Genomic DNA, 15762 nt, shown 5'->3' with positions numbered 1-15762 from the left:
TTATGACATTTGTAGGTAAATGGATGGAGATAGAAACATGCATCCCGAGTAAGGCATTCCAGAACCCCAAAGACAAATATTACATATTTTTTCTTATATATAGATGTTAACTTTTAAGTTTTCCATTTGTGTGTTACAGTCTGACTAACACAGAAGTTAGGTACTTTGTAAGGAACCAGGGAGGAGGGGATCTCCCAAGGAAGGGAACATAGAATATAGTGTTATGGAGACATAAAGGGGAAACTAGACTAGGAGGACTAAATGGGGTAGGAGTGAGCGAGCAGGGTAAAAGAGAGGATATGGGGAAGGACAATTAACCCCCAAAACCCCACATGGAAACCAAGCACTGTGGATGATTCTTAAACATACATACATACATACATACATACATACATACATACATACATGAAAGGAAGTTAAATGGAGTCACCATATAATGGGGAGGCAATACCCAAACTAGACATAATATGTTATTAAATAAATTCTTCAATACCAGGAATGAGTAACATCTTGTTGAACTGTTAGCCTAAAGAATCCCACAGACCCTGCTCAACACCACAGGCTATTGTCAATGCTGTTGGTTAGCCTCAACAACGTGACAGTAAGGCCCTGTTGCTGAAGATACCACGTATTCATGCCATTGAGCTTGTGTCTAACTAGACATGTCACCCTACTGACTAGTGATTACGGTACTGGAAATTACTGTGCATGCTACTGAAGAAGGGAAGTATTCATCATTCTCACACAACTAGGAACTCTGTGACCCACAACAGCATCTGCCTGCAGGATATTCTGGCACATCAGTGGCACAAATGTGTGGGGGTAACCAGTCCATTTTTTATGGGATTAAAAGTTCACTCCATAAGATGAAACCCATTTCTGTCACTTTGAAAGTGACCAAGAACCTGAGACTAGATACGTTGTGCCCCTAGAGGAAAACCTACTACTATTATTCTGCTAAAGCAACACAGCAATAAAATGACTCCTAATGATATAAGGCTATACCTATATATCAGTGAGCCACTCAGCCCTCTTTCAGTAGATGGTAACTGACAGAGACCCATAAGTGGGTGAGAGAGTTTGGGGCACTCAGCTCTAAATGGGATGTCTTTGTCAAATCCTCCCCCGAAACATCAGGGATCTATGTGGAAGTGGGGGTAGACAGATTGTAAGAGCCACAGGTGGTGGGTGACTCAGAAGAAAAAGTGTCGCCCAGGCACAATAGGATGATACCCACATGAACTCATAGAGACTGTGATAGCATGTACAAGACCTGCACAATTTCAAACCAGACAAAATTCCAGCACAGAGAAGGGGAAGTAAGAACCAAGTTCTACCCCTAAGAAGCTATTTGCAATTGCTACTGTCTGGGAATGTTTTTCCAATGGCATGTCCCTGAGTATATCATTTACACTCCAGGGTAAGGTGTGTGATCAGGATTAGTTGCTCAGAACCAAACAGACTCCATGGTTTTGTGTTATTGCTCTTTTTTGTTTTGTTTTTTGTTTTGGAGAAAGAAAGAACATGAAGGGAAATAGGGAGGATCGGGAGGAGTCGAGGGAGGGGAAAATGTGATAAAAATACATTAAAAAACCAGTAAATACAAAAAATTAAAAAAAAATGTGGACAGTATAAGAGGAAGGCCCTTAATAACCTCTGACTTACACACACATAAACATACTCACACACACTCATATACATACCCACACATGCATACATATATACACATGTAAACATACACACACTCACACACTCACACACATGTACACACACAGACATACACATACACATATACATATATATACATACATACTTGCAAGAACATGTACACATGGCCCTGACAGATATAAAAGCAGGAGTTCTGTTTTGACAGTTCCATTTCTTCTGAAACTAATAGAGAAGCTGCCAAATCATTGACTTAGGGAGTAAAATGAACTTGTCATTCACAAAATACATAAGGGTATATGGAGTGCAATGTTGCACTGAAACTATATATCATCTGGAATGATTGTCAATTCTCCTATCTCAAGAATCAGAAAAAATTTTTTCATTAGATATTCACGGCTATTAAGACAAGCAGAGTGGCTGCCCTGAGAGTACTGCTTATAACCTGGTTTGCATCCTAGCTTGCAACCTGGCTTGCATCCTGGCATGCATCCTGTTATGCATGTTGGAATATGACTTCTGGGACAGTAATTAGACAGATGACCACATAGGCTTTTCTTTGTGAATTTAAGCTCTGAGAGCAATTGATTCCTTACTAGTGTGAAAGGCACAGAAAAATGCCCTAAAAAGAAATTACAACTAGTGTGCCAATTCTTATTAGATGATAACTTTATTTTTAAAATAAAGCAGTAGGATTTCCCTTGTTGCAATGTTTTCCTTTTCGATATGCAGAGGCCATGCATACAGTCCATGATGCATACTTGCTCACATTTCTCCACTATTGTCTTTAGGCATAATGAAAACTATTCTGGTTTTATGTCAGTTCTCCCAGACTTTCGTCTTTTTTCAAACTGTTTCCTTCTGTTACAGTTTGATGTCAAAATAGTCTATCAAATTGCTCTCTTAGTACTTAATAGCCAAGATATTTCTGGAAGCTGGCTAAATATTAGAAAAATTATCGCAGGTATAATTTCAAGTTGTTTCATTAAATCCATTTTCTTAAACTTTTTGCTGTTCTTGATACTTTGTCGTCACTCTCAGGAATCATGAAAGTTTTTCTGAACAGTGGGAAGAGGGGGGTGCATACATTCTCTAAAACATATATGGATAACTGTGGACTCTATATTAAAAACAGGAATTATGTTAAAGTCGACTTCATTACAATAAAAAATAAGCAAGTTGTTTTTCTCTGGGCTGGGCTTTCCGCGACTTCACTTAGCGACAAGCTGTCTGGCTTCAGCTTGGGTGTTATTTTTAGGGGAAGCTCCTGGCAAGGAAGATGTGGTTATGAGAAGAAGGAAAACAACAAACAGGATTTGATAGCTCTTCATTGCCAGCTTGAGCTCAGCACAGAGCGTTTGTGCTCTCCACTTCGCCAAGGGAGTTTCCCATCTGAAATTACGGAATCCCGTGCCGAATTTCACCTCCTGAAGGAGCCCTGGGTTCTGACAAATGCTGTCTTGGACAGGCAGGAAACCTCAGCCTTCCTTTAGGGTTCTGAAAGCAGAGAGGTCTGTTTCATTCACACATTTTGTACAGGGCATGTCTTCTTGTCACCCATCTTTATCCCCAGCTATTGCAGCGCACATAGGAAGCTCTTAGCATGCTAGCTAAATTAGCGAATACATAAATAAAAAAGCAACCTTCTGACCAACAGTGTTAGAAGGGTTTGAGTGAAAATTAAGGGACTGACTTTATACTTCTTAATGCCTTAAATTAGGAAGTGATAACACACACACGCGCGCGTGCACACACACACACACACACACACACACACACACACAGAGGATAGTGAAAGTACTAATGTATGAACAAACACAAGCCCTCTGATTGGCCCTGACATCTCTCTGAACTTCCTACAAAGTTAAACATCTGGGAAGTCCTTTTCCTGGTCTCGAGCAAGGTGCATTTGCCAGCAGTTCTCCTGCTGGAGTGGGGCTGATGCCTGTGACTCCTTTACTCCCTTGGGATTTTTGTCTCCTCCTATTCAAAGTGCAAGTCTGACAAAAGATGGTGGGCAGGGGGAAGGTAAGGTCATTCAGTCTATTTACTACTGTAAATATTCTTTGGGAAGTGACTTTATTATAGCTCAAACAAAAGATTTTCCATGATAAAAACAAACAGTGGCAGTCACTAGAGGAGAACACTGTATGGCCGTCTCGAACTTAGGATGTGCTAAGGAAAAAACCCAAAACACCATTCACAGCTCCTAGTGATAGTCAGAGTGATAGCAGACAAAAGGGACACTTGGGCGAATACTCCTCTCTGCTTCCTTTGCCCTCACATGACCCTGCAGTGTCACCAGGGAGCGAAGCCTTTTGCTGGCACACAGAGAACTGACTGTGTACTTTGCAGTATATTTGCAGGTTGCATCAGAATCCTTTTTAAAATTCAAAAGGCAGAGAATGGTCTTGGCCGAATTTCAGGATAATTCTGTATCCCAGCAATTGAGGCTGCCCGGGTCCTTTTCCAAAAGTGTCCAGGGCTCAGCACTGGGCATGACTGTTCAGTAGGCTCTGTGATGTGTGACACAGAGCAGTGCCTGGCAGGATTCAGTACTCACTACATGAGGCCATCGCATGATGGGCAGTCTTGCACAGTGGTCACAAAAGAGTTGCTATAATGCGCAACAGTTCAGATGTTTCTTTCCCATATGCCCTGCCAGTATAACTGGAAAAGTTACACGTGTGAGTGTTATCCCAATATTCTGAAACACACAGACTAAGTCTGGGAAGGGGAAAAAAAAAAGCACATGAATTTTCCCATTTAAAATATGAGGCAGAAAATGTAAAGCCAGATTAATTGAAATCAATTCCTAAAAGACAAGGCTCATTATTTTTTATTCACACCGTCTACCATAATGCTACCTCACCTGAAATTACTTAGTCCCTGCGTGTCTCAGTGGCATCACCTCCTCCCCCTGGAACACTCTGATAACAGTGCCAAATCGTCCTTTGGCCGGCCCACAGTGAACGCTGGGTGGTTCTCACCTGTTATAACTGCCACACTGTTCTCCTCAGCAGCTATGTTTGCCTGGGAAATGTTCCCTATAGGTCTATGGGTTTGAATATTTGATGGCTAGCTGCTGCTGGTGCTGTTTAGGAATAGAAGGCGGCGCCTGGTTGGAGGAAGGGAAGACAGGCCTTGAGGATTATGGCCAGCCGTGTCTGGAGCTCTCCCTGCTGCTTGGCGAGCGTCATCTAGCCACCTGTGCTGCAAACTCCTGCATCCACCACGACGGATGCTGTCTCTTCAAAGTGTGAGTCAAGAGAAGCCTCTCCTTCTCCAAGGTTGTTTCTATCTTGTGCTTTGTCATCAAATGAAAAAGGTAGCCCAAATGTCATCACCGAAGAGACAGTTTGCAGCCTACTGTTCGCAAACTGGGAACGCCACTCCTGGAAATATTGGTCGCTGCCATACTAGTGCTTTTGAGTGGTCAGATATGTACAGGAATGAGATTGGTTAAAAAAGGAAAACAAAAAACAAAAACAGGCTTCTTCTACTTCGGGAAAACACCAAATGGTGGATGATGTAGGTGCAGCGGGAGGGCCCGGAGGACCCGGGGGCCCAGGATTAGGAGGCCGCGGTGGCTTCAGCAGCGGTCTCAGGGGCCGTGGTCGTGGTTGAGGCCATGGCAGTGGTCGAGGCCGTGGGGCTCGTGGAGGTAAAGCGGAAGACAAGGAGTGGGTCCCTGTCACCAAGCTGGGCCACCTGGTTAAGGACATGAAGATCAAGTCCCTGGAGGAGATCTACCTTTTCTCTCTGCCCATTAAGGAATCTGAGATTATTGACTTTTTCTTGGGGGCATCTCTTAAGGATGAGGTTCTAAAGATCATGCCAGTACAGAAACAGATAAGGGCTGGCCAGTGGACCAGGTTCAAGTTTTTTGTCACTATTGAGGACTACAACAGTCATGTTGGTCTTGGTGTTTAAGGCTTTTGTCGCTATTGGTGACTACAACGGTCATGTTGGTCTTGGTATTAAGTACTCCAAGGAGGTAGCCACAGCTATCTGAGGGGCCATCATCTTGGCCAAGCTTTCCATTGTCCCTGTGAGGAGAGGCTACTGGGGGAACACGATTGGCAAGCCCCACACTGTTCCATGTAAAGTGACAGGCTGCTGTGGCTCTGTGTTGGTGCGTCTCATCCCTGCCCCCAGAGGCACTGGCATCATCTCTGCTCCTGTGCCCAAGAAGCTACTGATGATGGCCGGTATTGATGACTACTACAGAGCAGCCAGGGGCTGCACTGCCACCCTGGGCAACTTTGCCAAGGCCACCTTTGATGCTATCTCTAAGACCTACAGCTACCTGACCCCTGACTTCTGGAAAGAGACTGTGTTCACCAAGTCTCCTTATCAGGAATTCACTGACCATCTTGTGAAAGCCCATATCAGAGTCTCTTTTCAGAGGACCCAAGCTCCAGCTGTTGCCACCACATAAGGGGTGTTATACAAGAAAAATAAAGTGAATTAAGTCTGTTTAAAAAAAAAACAGGCAACTGTCATATAACTAACTTCGAGAAAGCATCTTAAGGGGGAAATGTAGGACTGGATTGAGAGCTAAGTATATTATGATTGAGTTGCTATTAGTATTTTTTCAGGGAAAGTAAGAAGAAAATAAGAGAAGCATATTGGAGCATTAAGGAAAAAAACCCCACAATTATCCATATCAATAGCCAGTAACACACAGTACATAGGGTATGACTCTGTGATCATAGCATTTGCTATTTGCTATTTCTAGAGTAGAGGGATGGCAATTAGACATCAAATCTACAATGAAAGGAGGAAAGGAGATGGCACAATCTAAGAGAGGCCAGCCTTTGACTTTCACTCGACTCATCGCCATGTGGTGTATGGTCTCAGGGGCTATTTATGAGAAGGAGAATGGGTTATAGATCCACCCTGTAGCATCCTGTGGGAGATGGTCGAATGAGCAGTTAAACATGCTTGTGAGAGAGTCGGAGAATTGTGTTCTATGAACAGAAGGACCGGAGAATGATGATCAGCTTGAGTGGGAAAGGCCAAGGACTGCACAGAACCAGTGACCCTCCATCACGGCTGGATGTCTTAGAAACCTAAGAATTATCTTCACCTTAAACTTTAGCCACATTATTTTCTTTTGCTTTACTGTACCCTAGTATAAAACTATAGTGGCAGCAGCAAATATCCTTTAAGCTCTTTGAAGGGATTTCCTCAATCGGGATATGAACAAACGGTGACTGTGATAGTCAGTTGGCATTTGATGGTGAACTCGGAAGGAGAATGTGACAGGTGACTGCTCCTGACAGCAGAGAGCAGGTGGCAGACCACCTCCTGAGGGTTTGCAGAAAGAAGAAAGAAGAAAGAAGCGCCTTGTTCAAGCTTTGGCTCCATCTTAATATGTCCCCTTCCCTCACAACCTGTTTTCATCTTTTGACACATCTTTTCCCGTTCTTTCCAGGACTGTCCTTCCATTTCTGTAGAGACTCTAGGAAAGTAAGATGGCAGCCATGGACAATTCTGTTTAGGAGTTTCCCAGGGAAACAGCCATTTTGAGATGGAAAGTCAAGAAGAGTAGAATTTCTTTAGACTCAAGGGCTCATCTCCTCAGTGACAAGAGTGGCAAGTGTGGGACTCGGCCAGTGAGTCCTGACATGCAAGTTGTCCTGTGTAGGTACCATTATTTTTTATGAGGAAGGCCTGGATGTTGAAGAGATGTCTTGTGGCTACAGAGCTGGTTGTTGTCTGTGGTAAGTGCACTACATGAAAACTCCTATCTAGATATTTGGGCTGTGGGGGGAAATGATATTCTAAGGGAACTATGGTTGTAGGAAGGTAAATGTAGTTTCCTAGGATACAGCCAATTTAAGTGGGCTTTAGTGCTAATTTCAGAGTCCAAATGGCCGAGTCTGGTGAATTTTAAGGCACTGCCAAAAGAATGAGCACATTTCTCTGAATGTAAATTCATTGTACATGCTTGTAATTGTTCTCCTGTCTCCCCTTTCCTATTTTTAAAGATGTGAACTCTTCAGAGTGTAGGGTCTCAAGGTAACTTTGAATTTTCTTATTTGATTTTCCAATTTAAAAATATGTTCATTTAATGGGAGGCAGCTCCTGAGAGATGTCAGCAAATATAGGACAGCAACTGAATGTCTTTGTTTTACCAGCACCAGGCTCATTCTATCTGTCAAAATAGAACACGTTGCTTTAAACACAGGCTCTATAGTGGGTGGCAGGAAGTGACATCATGTCTCCATATTGGAGCTCATTTGGGTAAGCATAAGTTTACTATTATAAGAAATAGAAATGAACATTTATTTCATTCTTTGGTTTCTCTTCTTATACTCACTTAAGATGCTTTTGTAGTGAACAGAACTTCCTGATGGCTTGTGTTTCTTGCTGAAATTCCAAAAACTATCAGATGGAAAAGCCTGGGTGCCAGTAAAACATCCCACATAGATGTTCTATTCCAGGGGAGAGAAAGCACGGATGCTTCCAGAACAGAGTGCCAGTTGCATATGTTTACAAATCTCCTTCAGTAGGGACTAATCAAATACCCAGGGGCTTCTGAACTATAGGAAGAGTTAGTGAAAAGCACTTTTCTCTGCAATTTTGTGAATGACTTCTTACCAAAGGATAGTAGTCAATTTAGAACCCATCTGGCCTTGAAATAATACTGCAATAGTATCAGTAGCTATTTAGGGAACACACAGCTTTGCTATATAAAATAATCTAACTGTTGTTTCTAAACAAATGGGAAACTTCTAACCCTATGAGTTGAATACCATGTATTTCATAAGACAATTATTACTAATCTGGTCCTGTTTCTATATTTATAGAATGGGGAACAAATTGTGTTCTAACTTTGATTCTTTATGCATTTCCTGAAATATTTTAGAACTTAGAAGGAATGATATTTCTTTTAAAAATATGCTTGTGAGTAATTTGCCTGCATTTATATATGTGTATGATGTGTGTGCCTGGTGCCCATGGAGGGTGTTGGAAGTCTTGGAATTGCAGTTATAATGTGGGTTCTAGGAACTGAACCTGAGTCCTCTGCAAAAGTGGCAAGTTCTCTTAACCACTAAGATATATCTCCAGTCCCATAGTTATTTTAGTATTTTCTATGAACACATTTGGCTGTGATTTAGAGTCCCCCACCCCATTCATATACTAAAGGCTAGGTTGGCAGACTGTGACACTCTTAGGAAATGGAATCTTTAGAAGTAGAATGGGTGAAACTTAGGTCATGGAACATGAACCCTTAAAAGGAATACTGGAACCCCAGTGCCTTCTCCAGGCTTCCCTGACATCACAAGTGAACAGACATCTTCTGGTATACTGCCTTTACCCATAGGCCCCAAGGCAATGGTGCCAAGTAAACATGGATCAAAGCCACAGAAACTGTGAGCCAAAACTTCCCCCTCAGGAAGTCACTTATCTCAATTTTGACATAGCAATGGGATGCTGGATAACACACATTTAAAACAAATGGTCCCACTCAGCCTTTAGGGGCAAGTTTGAACTTCATTGTATTCTTGTTAAGGGGTCAGAATGGGAATTCTGTTACAGAAATTCCATGATCCAATTCAAGTCATCATCTGCAATGTGGAACCAGAGTCCTCTCTCACTGTCCCTTCCTAGCTTTCGCAGTGGTCAGACCAGAGCAGATCATCTGGTTCTGAAATATGCACAAGGAAAGAAATCTGTCTTTTTGGTCAGTTGACCTTAAAAGCATTTGTTTTCAACTTGGAAATTTCTCACAATTTAGTCATCACGGATACAATAATATATGCTGATCAAACCGAGCAGGAACAATTTCATTACAATTCTAGGTTCCAAAGTGACAGCTGGTGACTTCCGTGAGTAGGACAAAGCCATTAGCATGGCTGGAATGCCCCCATTGCTATGGTACATGTCTACTTGGTCAGGGGACTAAGAAAAATCTTTAGAGTTAAAATATGGCTGTGTAAAGGTCAGCTTTGCACTTTCCCTTTTTAATATTCAAAACATGGCAAAAGCTAAGATAGGTAGAGATGTCAACACTAGGGATTGAGGGTAAAAGCCCTTTTGAAATTCCAGGCTGATCAGGTAATTCCTGAAGTTTTCACATGTCATATGGCTGTCATATACATGTTGGAAAGAGAGACCTTAGCAGAATACCCAAGTCCCCGGTCCTCCACTGACATGCCACTGAGAACTGCATAAGTGACAATCTCTTTGTGTTTCAGGCTCTTCATCTGTGAAATGAGATTTGTGTGAATACTCTTCAAGATGTCAGCCAGCTCTGAGGCTCTCTGACTCTATGAGGGGGAGTTACATGATAAAGAGGCTACAGTTCAGTTGTGGGGCATGACGGGGTGCACCGTTGTGTCACACAACTGAGTAGTTCACGTGACACCAGTCATTGCTCCTTTTCTAGGCTAGCCAAGAACCTCTTCGACTTCTCTCCTGTTAGGTAGGGGCTGTTATGATACTCCAGAAACCACCATCTAGGTTAAATTACAAAGAATCAGGTTAGACACGTCCTCCCTCTCTGCGCCTTAACAACTCACACTGCATGCAAGCCATCACACCACATTCTGGAGCACTCATACAAACTGTTACATGTGACATGATGGGTAAATCAAGGTTTTCTCATAAGATATAGCTGTTTTCTCACTCCCGTGTGTTAGTTTACTCTCTGGTCTCTACAGCTTTGAAAGTTTTACTCATGAACGTAACATATGATGAAGAAAAAAATGTAATGAATCTAGACTATCATTTGGGAAAATGACCAAGAAAGGCACAAAAGGAAACAGAACTCAAACACAGAGAGAGCAAGTGACAGTCACGGGGGCTCACGGGTCAAAGGCTGCGAGCAGGAAGTTCAGCAGGAGACTGATGGACTGCTCCACGTGGATTTGGTGAGTGGTTGGCATCCGTTTGTTGAGCTGGTAAAAAATGGTGGAGAGCACAGCCTCCAGGCGGGCCACGTTGAGTTCTATGTTTGGGTCCAGGTTGTTTAAAGCGTTTTCCCGCAATGCTTCGATGACGTTCCAGATGTCCACCAGGTGTACTACAATGAAAGAAGAGCGAACACATCGGCCCAAAGCACATGGGGGGGGGCGGTGGATGTTTTACACCACATGGGAGGGCAGCTGCTGCTTTTCACTATCCTGGGTTATCTGGGTTCTAACATGTGGCTCAGCCGCTGTGGAGGGTGCACATGAGTGAAGCCCATCTCAAGGACTTAAAGACCACGCACTTAGCAACAAATGACTTACCAAATACCAAGTGTATTTCTTGGTAATATTTTTTTTCATTGTGACAAAATCCCCAACAAAAGCAACTTAAGAAAGGGCATGGTCCATAGTGGCAGAGCCACAGTAGCTGGTCACATTAGAAAGCATGGAAAGACCAGTGCTGCTGTTCCGTTCAATTTCTACACTTTATTTAGCCCAGGACCCCACCCTACAGAATGATGCTGCCCATACAACAGCATGGCCTTCCATCTCAATTAACCAAGCCCGCAAGCTCCTTCATGTACATGTCTACAGGTGTATCTCCTAGGAGAGGCTGGACCTTGTCATCTTCTGTGTTAACCTACCTTTGCAATATGGTCATTATTCCAATGTTACATGCAGGAAAACTGAGGGACAGGGGAGTTAATGGTCAATGAAAGAATACTCACAAACAAAATTGGTAGTCAAATTTAAGTCAATCAGACTTAAAAAAAAAATTCCCCACTGAACACAGTGACTGCTTGAAATGAAGAGAAAACAGGAACTCCAAGTGCCCAAAGAGATCAGAATTCATTTTGAGTATTTAAAACGAATTATTGCCATGTAAATATATTTACACACACACACACACACACACACACACACACACACACACACACGTTGAAGTAAGAGATAAGTCAGGAAAGAAAGCAGAGAAGGACAAGGCCACACAACAGCACGACTAAGTCACATATTACTTAACCAAACTGGTCAAAAATTATATTCTTGGCTACTTTCTTTTGAAACTCAGGAAGAGTTTTCTCTTTGAACTAAAGTGTGACTATACCATCCCAGTAGTCCTTGCCACTAAGAGTGTTCATGTGTGCCCCTGGAATCCATTCTTTGCAATCAGACAACTGCTCTTCTTGCTCTCTATTATAAATTTATTGAATTCTAAATAACTAGAATTCCATTGTTCACCTACTTAGCATAACTAGGAGTCATATTTACTAGGCATGTATTGGCACTTCAGTCTTTTTGTTGCTGAGTATTATTATCCAATATGGAAACATCACAGTGTGGTTCCTGACTCATCTGTTGATGGGTATTTGAGTTGATCCAGGTTGTGGCTGTTACAAATAAAGTCAATCAATACTCTGAAAAGCAAAGCATTGGGTCTAGCCAATTGTAAGGACAGACAATTACAAATGACCTAAGTAAACCTGGGTTTATAATTAGGAGTAAGGTACTATGAGGCCCAAAGGTGTACGGCAAAAAATGTGGTCCCTGCTTCACATGAGGTTCTGTTTCTGGTGAGGACACGGAGTCATTCAGATAACATAAACTAACAGCATATGGTAAGACTCAGAGCACCAGGCACAGAATAGAATCACAGCAGCTGTGATGGAGTCAGGAGGAGAAGGTCACAACGGGATCACATTGTAGCTATGAGCAGGATTGGATGTTTGTGCCAAGCATGAAGACACAGGTTCTAAGGAGAGCTACATGATGCGGTCCAGCTTGACAACATTATTTCTGAATTGAATGGGAGAAAGATATGGCAAGAGGTAGACAAGAAGCAGGAACAGGCAAACCAGTAGCTAGAGATCAAATAAATGACACACGGCATAGTGGTGTGCAGAGACAGCTATCGCTGTCCCGGACACTCACTGTGTAGACCAGGCTACCCTAAACCCATATACCAACCCACCTCAAGGACTGCTTGAATTGAAGGCTCAAGCCATTATGCCCAGCTGAATCCAGTCCATTTTTATGTGTGCCTCTGACTAGACATTTCTTTTTAGTGTTTACCTACTCACAGTGCTTCTATAGTTTTCTTGTTATTGCTGTTTATTTTTAATTTTAAAATTTCCTTTGGAGCCTTTCCTGGAACTTGCTCTGTGTACCAGGCTGGCCTTGAACTCACAGAGATCCACCTGTCTCCTGAGTGCTGGGATGAAAGGCCTGTGCCACCACTCCCGGCTGCTGTTGATTTTTCAGTGTTTATGGGTGTTTTGCCTACATGTATGTCTGTGTACAGTTGCGTGCCTGCTACCACAGAGGCCAGAAGAGGGTGTTGGATCTTTTAGGACTGAAAGTATAGTCAATGTGAGTAGCCATGTGGGTGCTGGGATTGAACCCAGGCCATTGGAAAAGCAGCCAGTGCTCTTAACTGCTCTAAACTAATACTGAAAAAGAAGTATTGTCAGTCTTTTTCCACTGTAGGAGCACTAAGGAACGTTAAGGTGGAACTCAGTAGGAAATCATCAGGAAGAAGTCTGTTTCAGGCCTAACAGTTGTACCTATGGGTTGCTTGCTGTTGCCGTCTCAATTCCAGAAAAATGATTTAGACTATGCTGTCATGACAATGGACCACTAGATGGCACTGTGCACGTTTTACTAAATAGCTATCAAGCATTAAGGACTCTTGAGAGCACCTGCTACTTGGCAAAATCAAGAGTTGGGCTTCCTCATCTATGCAACTTGATGTGTTTTATGTTGCTATACTTGGTAAGGCAGCATTCTGAATAACGACTCCCCACATTAAACATATCAAGAATGAAAAAACATATTCTTAAGGCAATCCTACTTCATATAAGCATGTTGTTAGTATTGATTTCAGTGATGATTTATTAATACCAAAGAGTTTGACCTTATAAACCAATGTACATAGACATAGGTTCGCTGGTTTTTTTTTATACACCCAGGCAACTGCAGATAGAAACTTTAGGTTGGGGATGAAGGAAATAATTGTTGCTATGGAGATGTTTGTAAGCTGATGTCACATACCATACATTTTTTTTTTTCCAGAGCATAGAGTGTGAGTCTAGGTATCTGTTGGGAAATTACCAAGGACAGGTACAAGGAAGGAAGGAAGGAAGGAAAGGAAGAAGCAGTAATTATCACTGATAAATAACTAAGCACCCTCTGATCTGAAGACACTCTGGGGTGGGGTTAGAGATGCTGTATTATAAGAAGCCTTTGCTTTGCTGCATTAGGTAAGGTGCTAACTAGCAATAGTAGCACCACTAAGGAGCTATTTTATAACCTTATAATTTGTAATATGTGTAAACCCAATTATGCTCAGATAGAGATGCCTAATGTCATAAACTGCAGAGGGTACAGAAATGAGAGGAATATAAACAACTTGGGGAGTAGTGTATGTCATGATGTAGTTCCAGCCTTTACTCGAAGAAATAGACGCTATCTGATAACAACATCTCCAGGCAAACATAGTCACATCAGAGCATACAAAGTGCTGCCTAAAGTCGGCTTTTTTGGTCCTTTTGCATGAAGAGAGTCTGGTATGTCTTAACAGGATATCTGTTGTAAGAATCTGATTGTTATCAACTCATAGTTTTTAGGAATTTTTTTTATATAATCATGTACATATTATTTTAGAGAGATTTGAAGTTTACATCTATAAGCAGGACATCACTGCATTATAATTTTTTAATTAGGAAAAATGGAAATTGGAGATAGACTGAGAATGTATATATAATTTGTCAGTGTATACATTTTCTAAACACATGCTGTGTATACACACATGCCCCTTCAATCTTACTCCAGCCCTTCATGCTTCAATGGTGGTGACTGGTGTTTGAGGTTGTATTGCCTTTCCCCTCTCTGATATATGCAGGTATGTGCCAGGAGAGTTCTGTTGATAAGCCATCCAATAAAGCTCCATGCATGAAAATAGGGATAGGTTGTGTTCCCTCAAAATCCACTCATTTTCCTTCCCCCTTCTTAGATGTCAATTTCCTAATCTATGCACTTCTGCCTACGGGATATTCCATGGCAACCATAATCTTCAGAGTGTGAGAATCAAGTTCAGGCAATCATTTTGATTAGTTTACAAGCTGGATTTGAAATACCAAAATGTGTTCTTTTCTGCCTCTGTTCTCTGAGTGTTGAGATTTACAGATGTGTGCCACCAAGTCTGAGATTGAGGGTCAAACCCATGGCTTTGTGCATCTTAGTCAAGCACTCTGAAATCTGAGCTTCACTCCAGTCCTCACATCGCATACCCTAAAATATGCCTGTGAGTTTGTAGAAAACTACAGCACTTCATTCTGGAGAATGGGGCTGGCGTCTGTTCTCTCTCCAATCTCTACATGCTGACTCCTCCCTATTACTTCCAGAATCCTCTTTGTCTCCTAGTCCCACCTATCTTGCTTTTCTATTGGCCAACAGTGATTTATTCATTAACCAATAAGAGAAACATATTTACAGAATGACATCTCCCATCATATGTATTACCTGTTATGGCTTCAAACTGAAATATTTCTCAGTTTTGAATGCTCCACCCCGAAAGTATGACATGATTTTGAAGGCTGTGGAGTCTTTAGGAGGTGGGGCTTATCTGACTGAAGTAGGTCAGTAGGAATGATTCTGGCACCAAAGCCACCTCTCTCTGCCACAACAGGCTGAAATCCTCTGAAACTGGGGCCAAAACCAAGCTTTCTTATGTCTGTTTGCTTCTGCCACACACACTATTACAGCAGTGATTAAAGTAACCACTAAACAAAATCCTCATATCGTTAGAACTAAAACCACACACACACACACACACACACACACACACACACACACACACACACACACACTCTTAGGAATTGTCCTTTCCTCATGACAATTCTCAAATGAAATATTTAATTCAGTATTCTAAGGGACAAGGAGTTTTACAGGCTTCATAGAGGTAGTGTGTGAGGGGGCCTCAAGAACTCAGCCCTAATCATGTGGGTGTGTCAGGAACCAATGAAGCCTCTCCCACTTCAGCTCAGGATATTACCTGAGTGTCTTTCTTAGCCATCTTGTCAGAGGCTCAAAGCTTCCTTGATGGGAGATGTCATTCCTCAAATATGTTTCTCTTATTGGTTAATGAATAAAGCCCTTTGGCCAATAGAAAAGGAAG

The 15762-nt window shown here is 42.1% G+C and overlaps 1 protein-coding gene and 1 pseudogene across 14 annotated transcripts in view; one reads left to right on the top strand and one right to left on the bottom strand.

Annotated features, from left to right (window-relative positions):
- Dtna (dystrobrevin alpha) overlaps nt 1–15762 on the bottom strand; it is a 341323-nt gene that overhangs the window by 79964 nt on the left and 245597 nt on the right. For all 14 annotated transcript variants that reach the window (XM_051202197.1, XM_051202202.1, XM_051202203.1 and 11 more), the window contains one exon: nt 10489–10702. In XM_051202197.1, the coding sequence (XP_051058154.1) occupies nt 10489–10702 (214 nt within the window). The remainder of the gene's footprint in view (nt 1–10488; nt 10703–15762) is intronic.
- Nucleotides 5185–6106, top strand: LOC127235046 (40S ribosomal protein S2-like; annotated as a pseudogene).

This window comes from Phodopus roborovskii, unplaced genomic scaffold (assembly GCF_943737965.1).
Source record: "Phodopus roborovskii unplaced genomic scaffold, PHOROB, whole genome shotgun sequence".
Lineage (NCBI taxonomy): Eukaryota > Metazoa > Chordata > Mammalia > Rodentia > Cricetidae > Phodopus > Phodopus roborovskii.
Note: the sequence above shows the minus strand (reverse complement) of the source record. Positions and strands in the feature narration are given on the sequence as shown.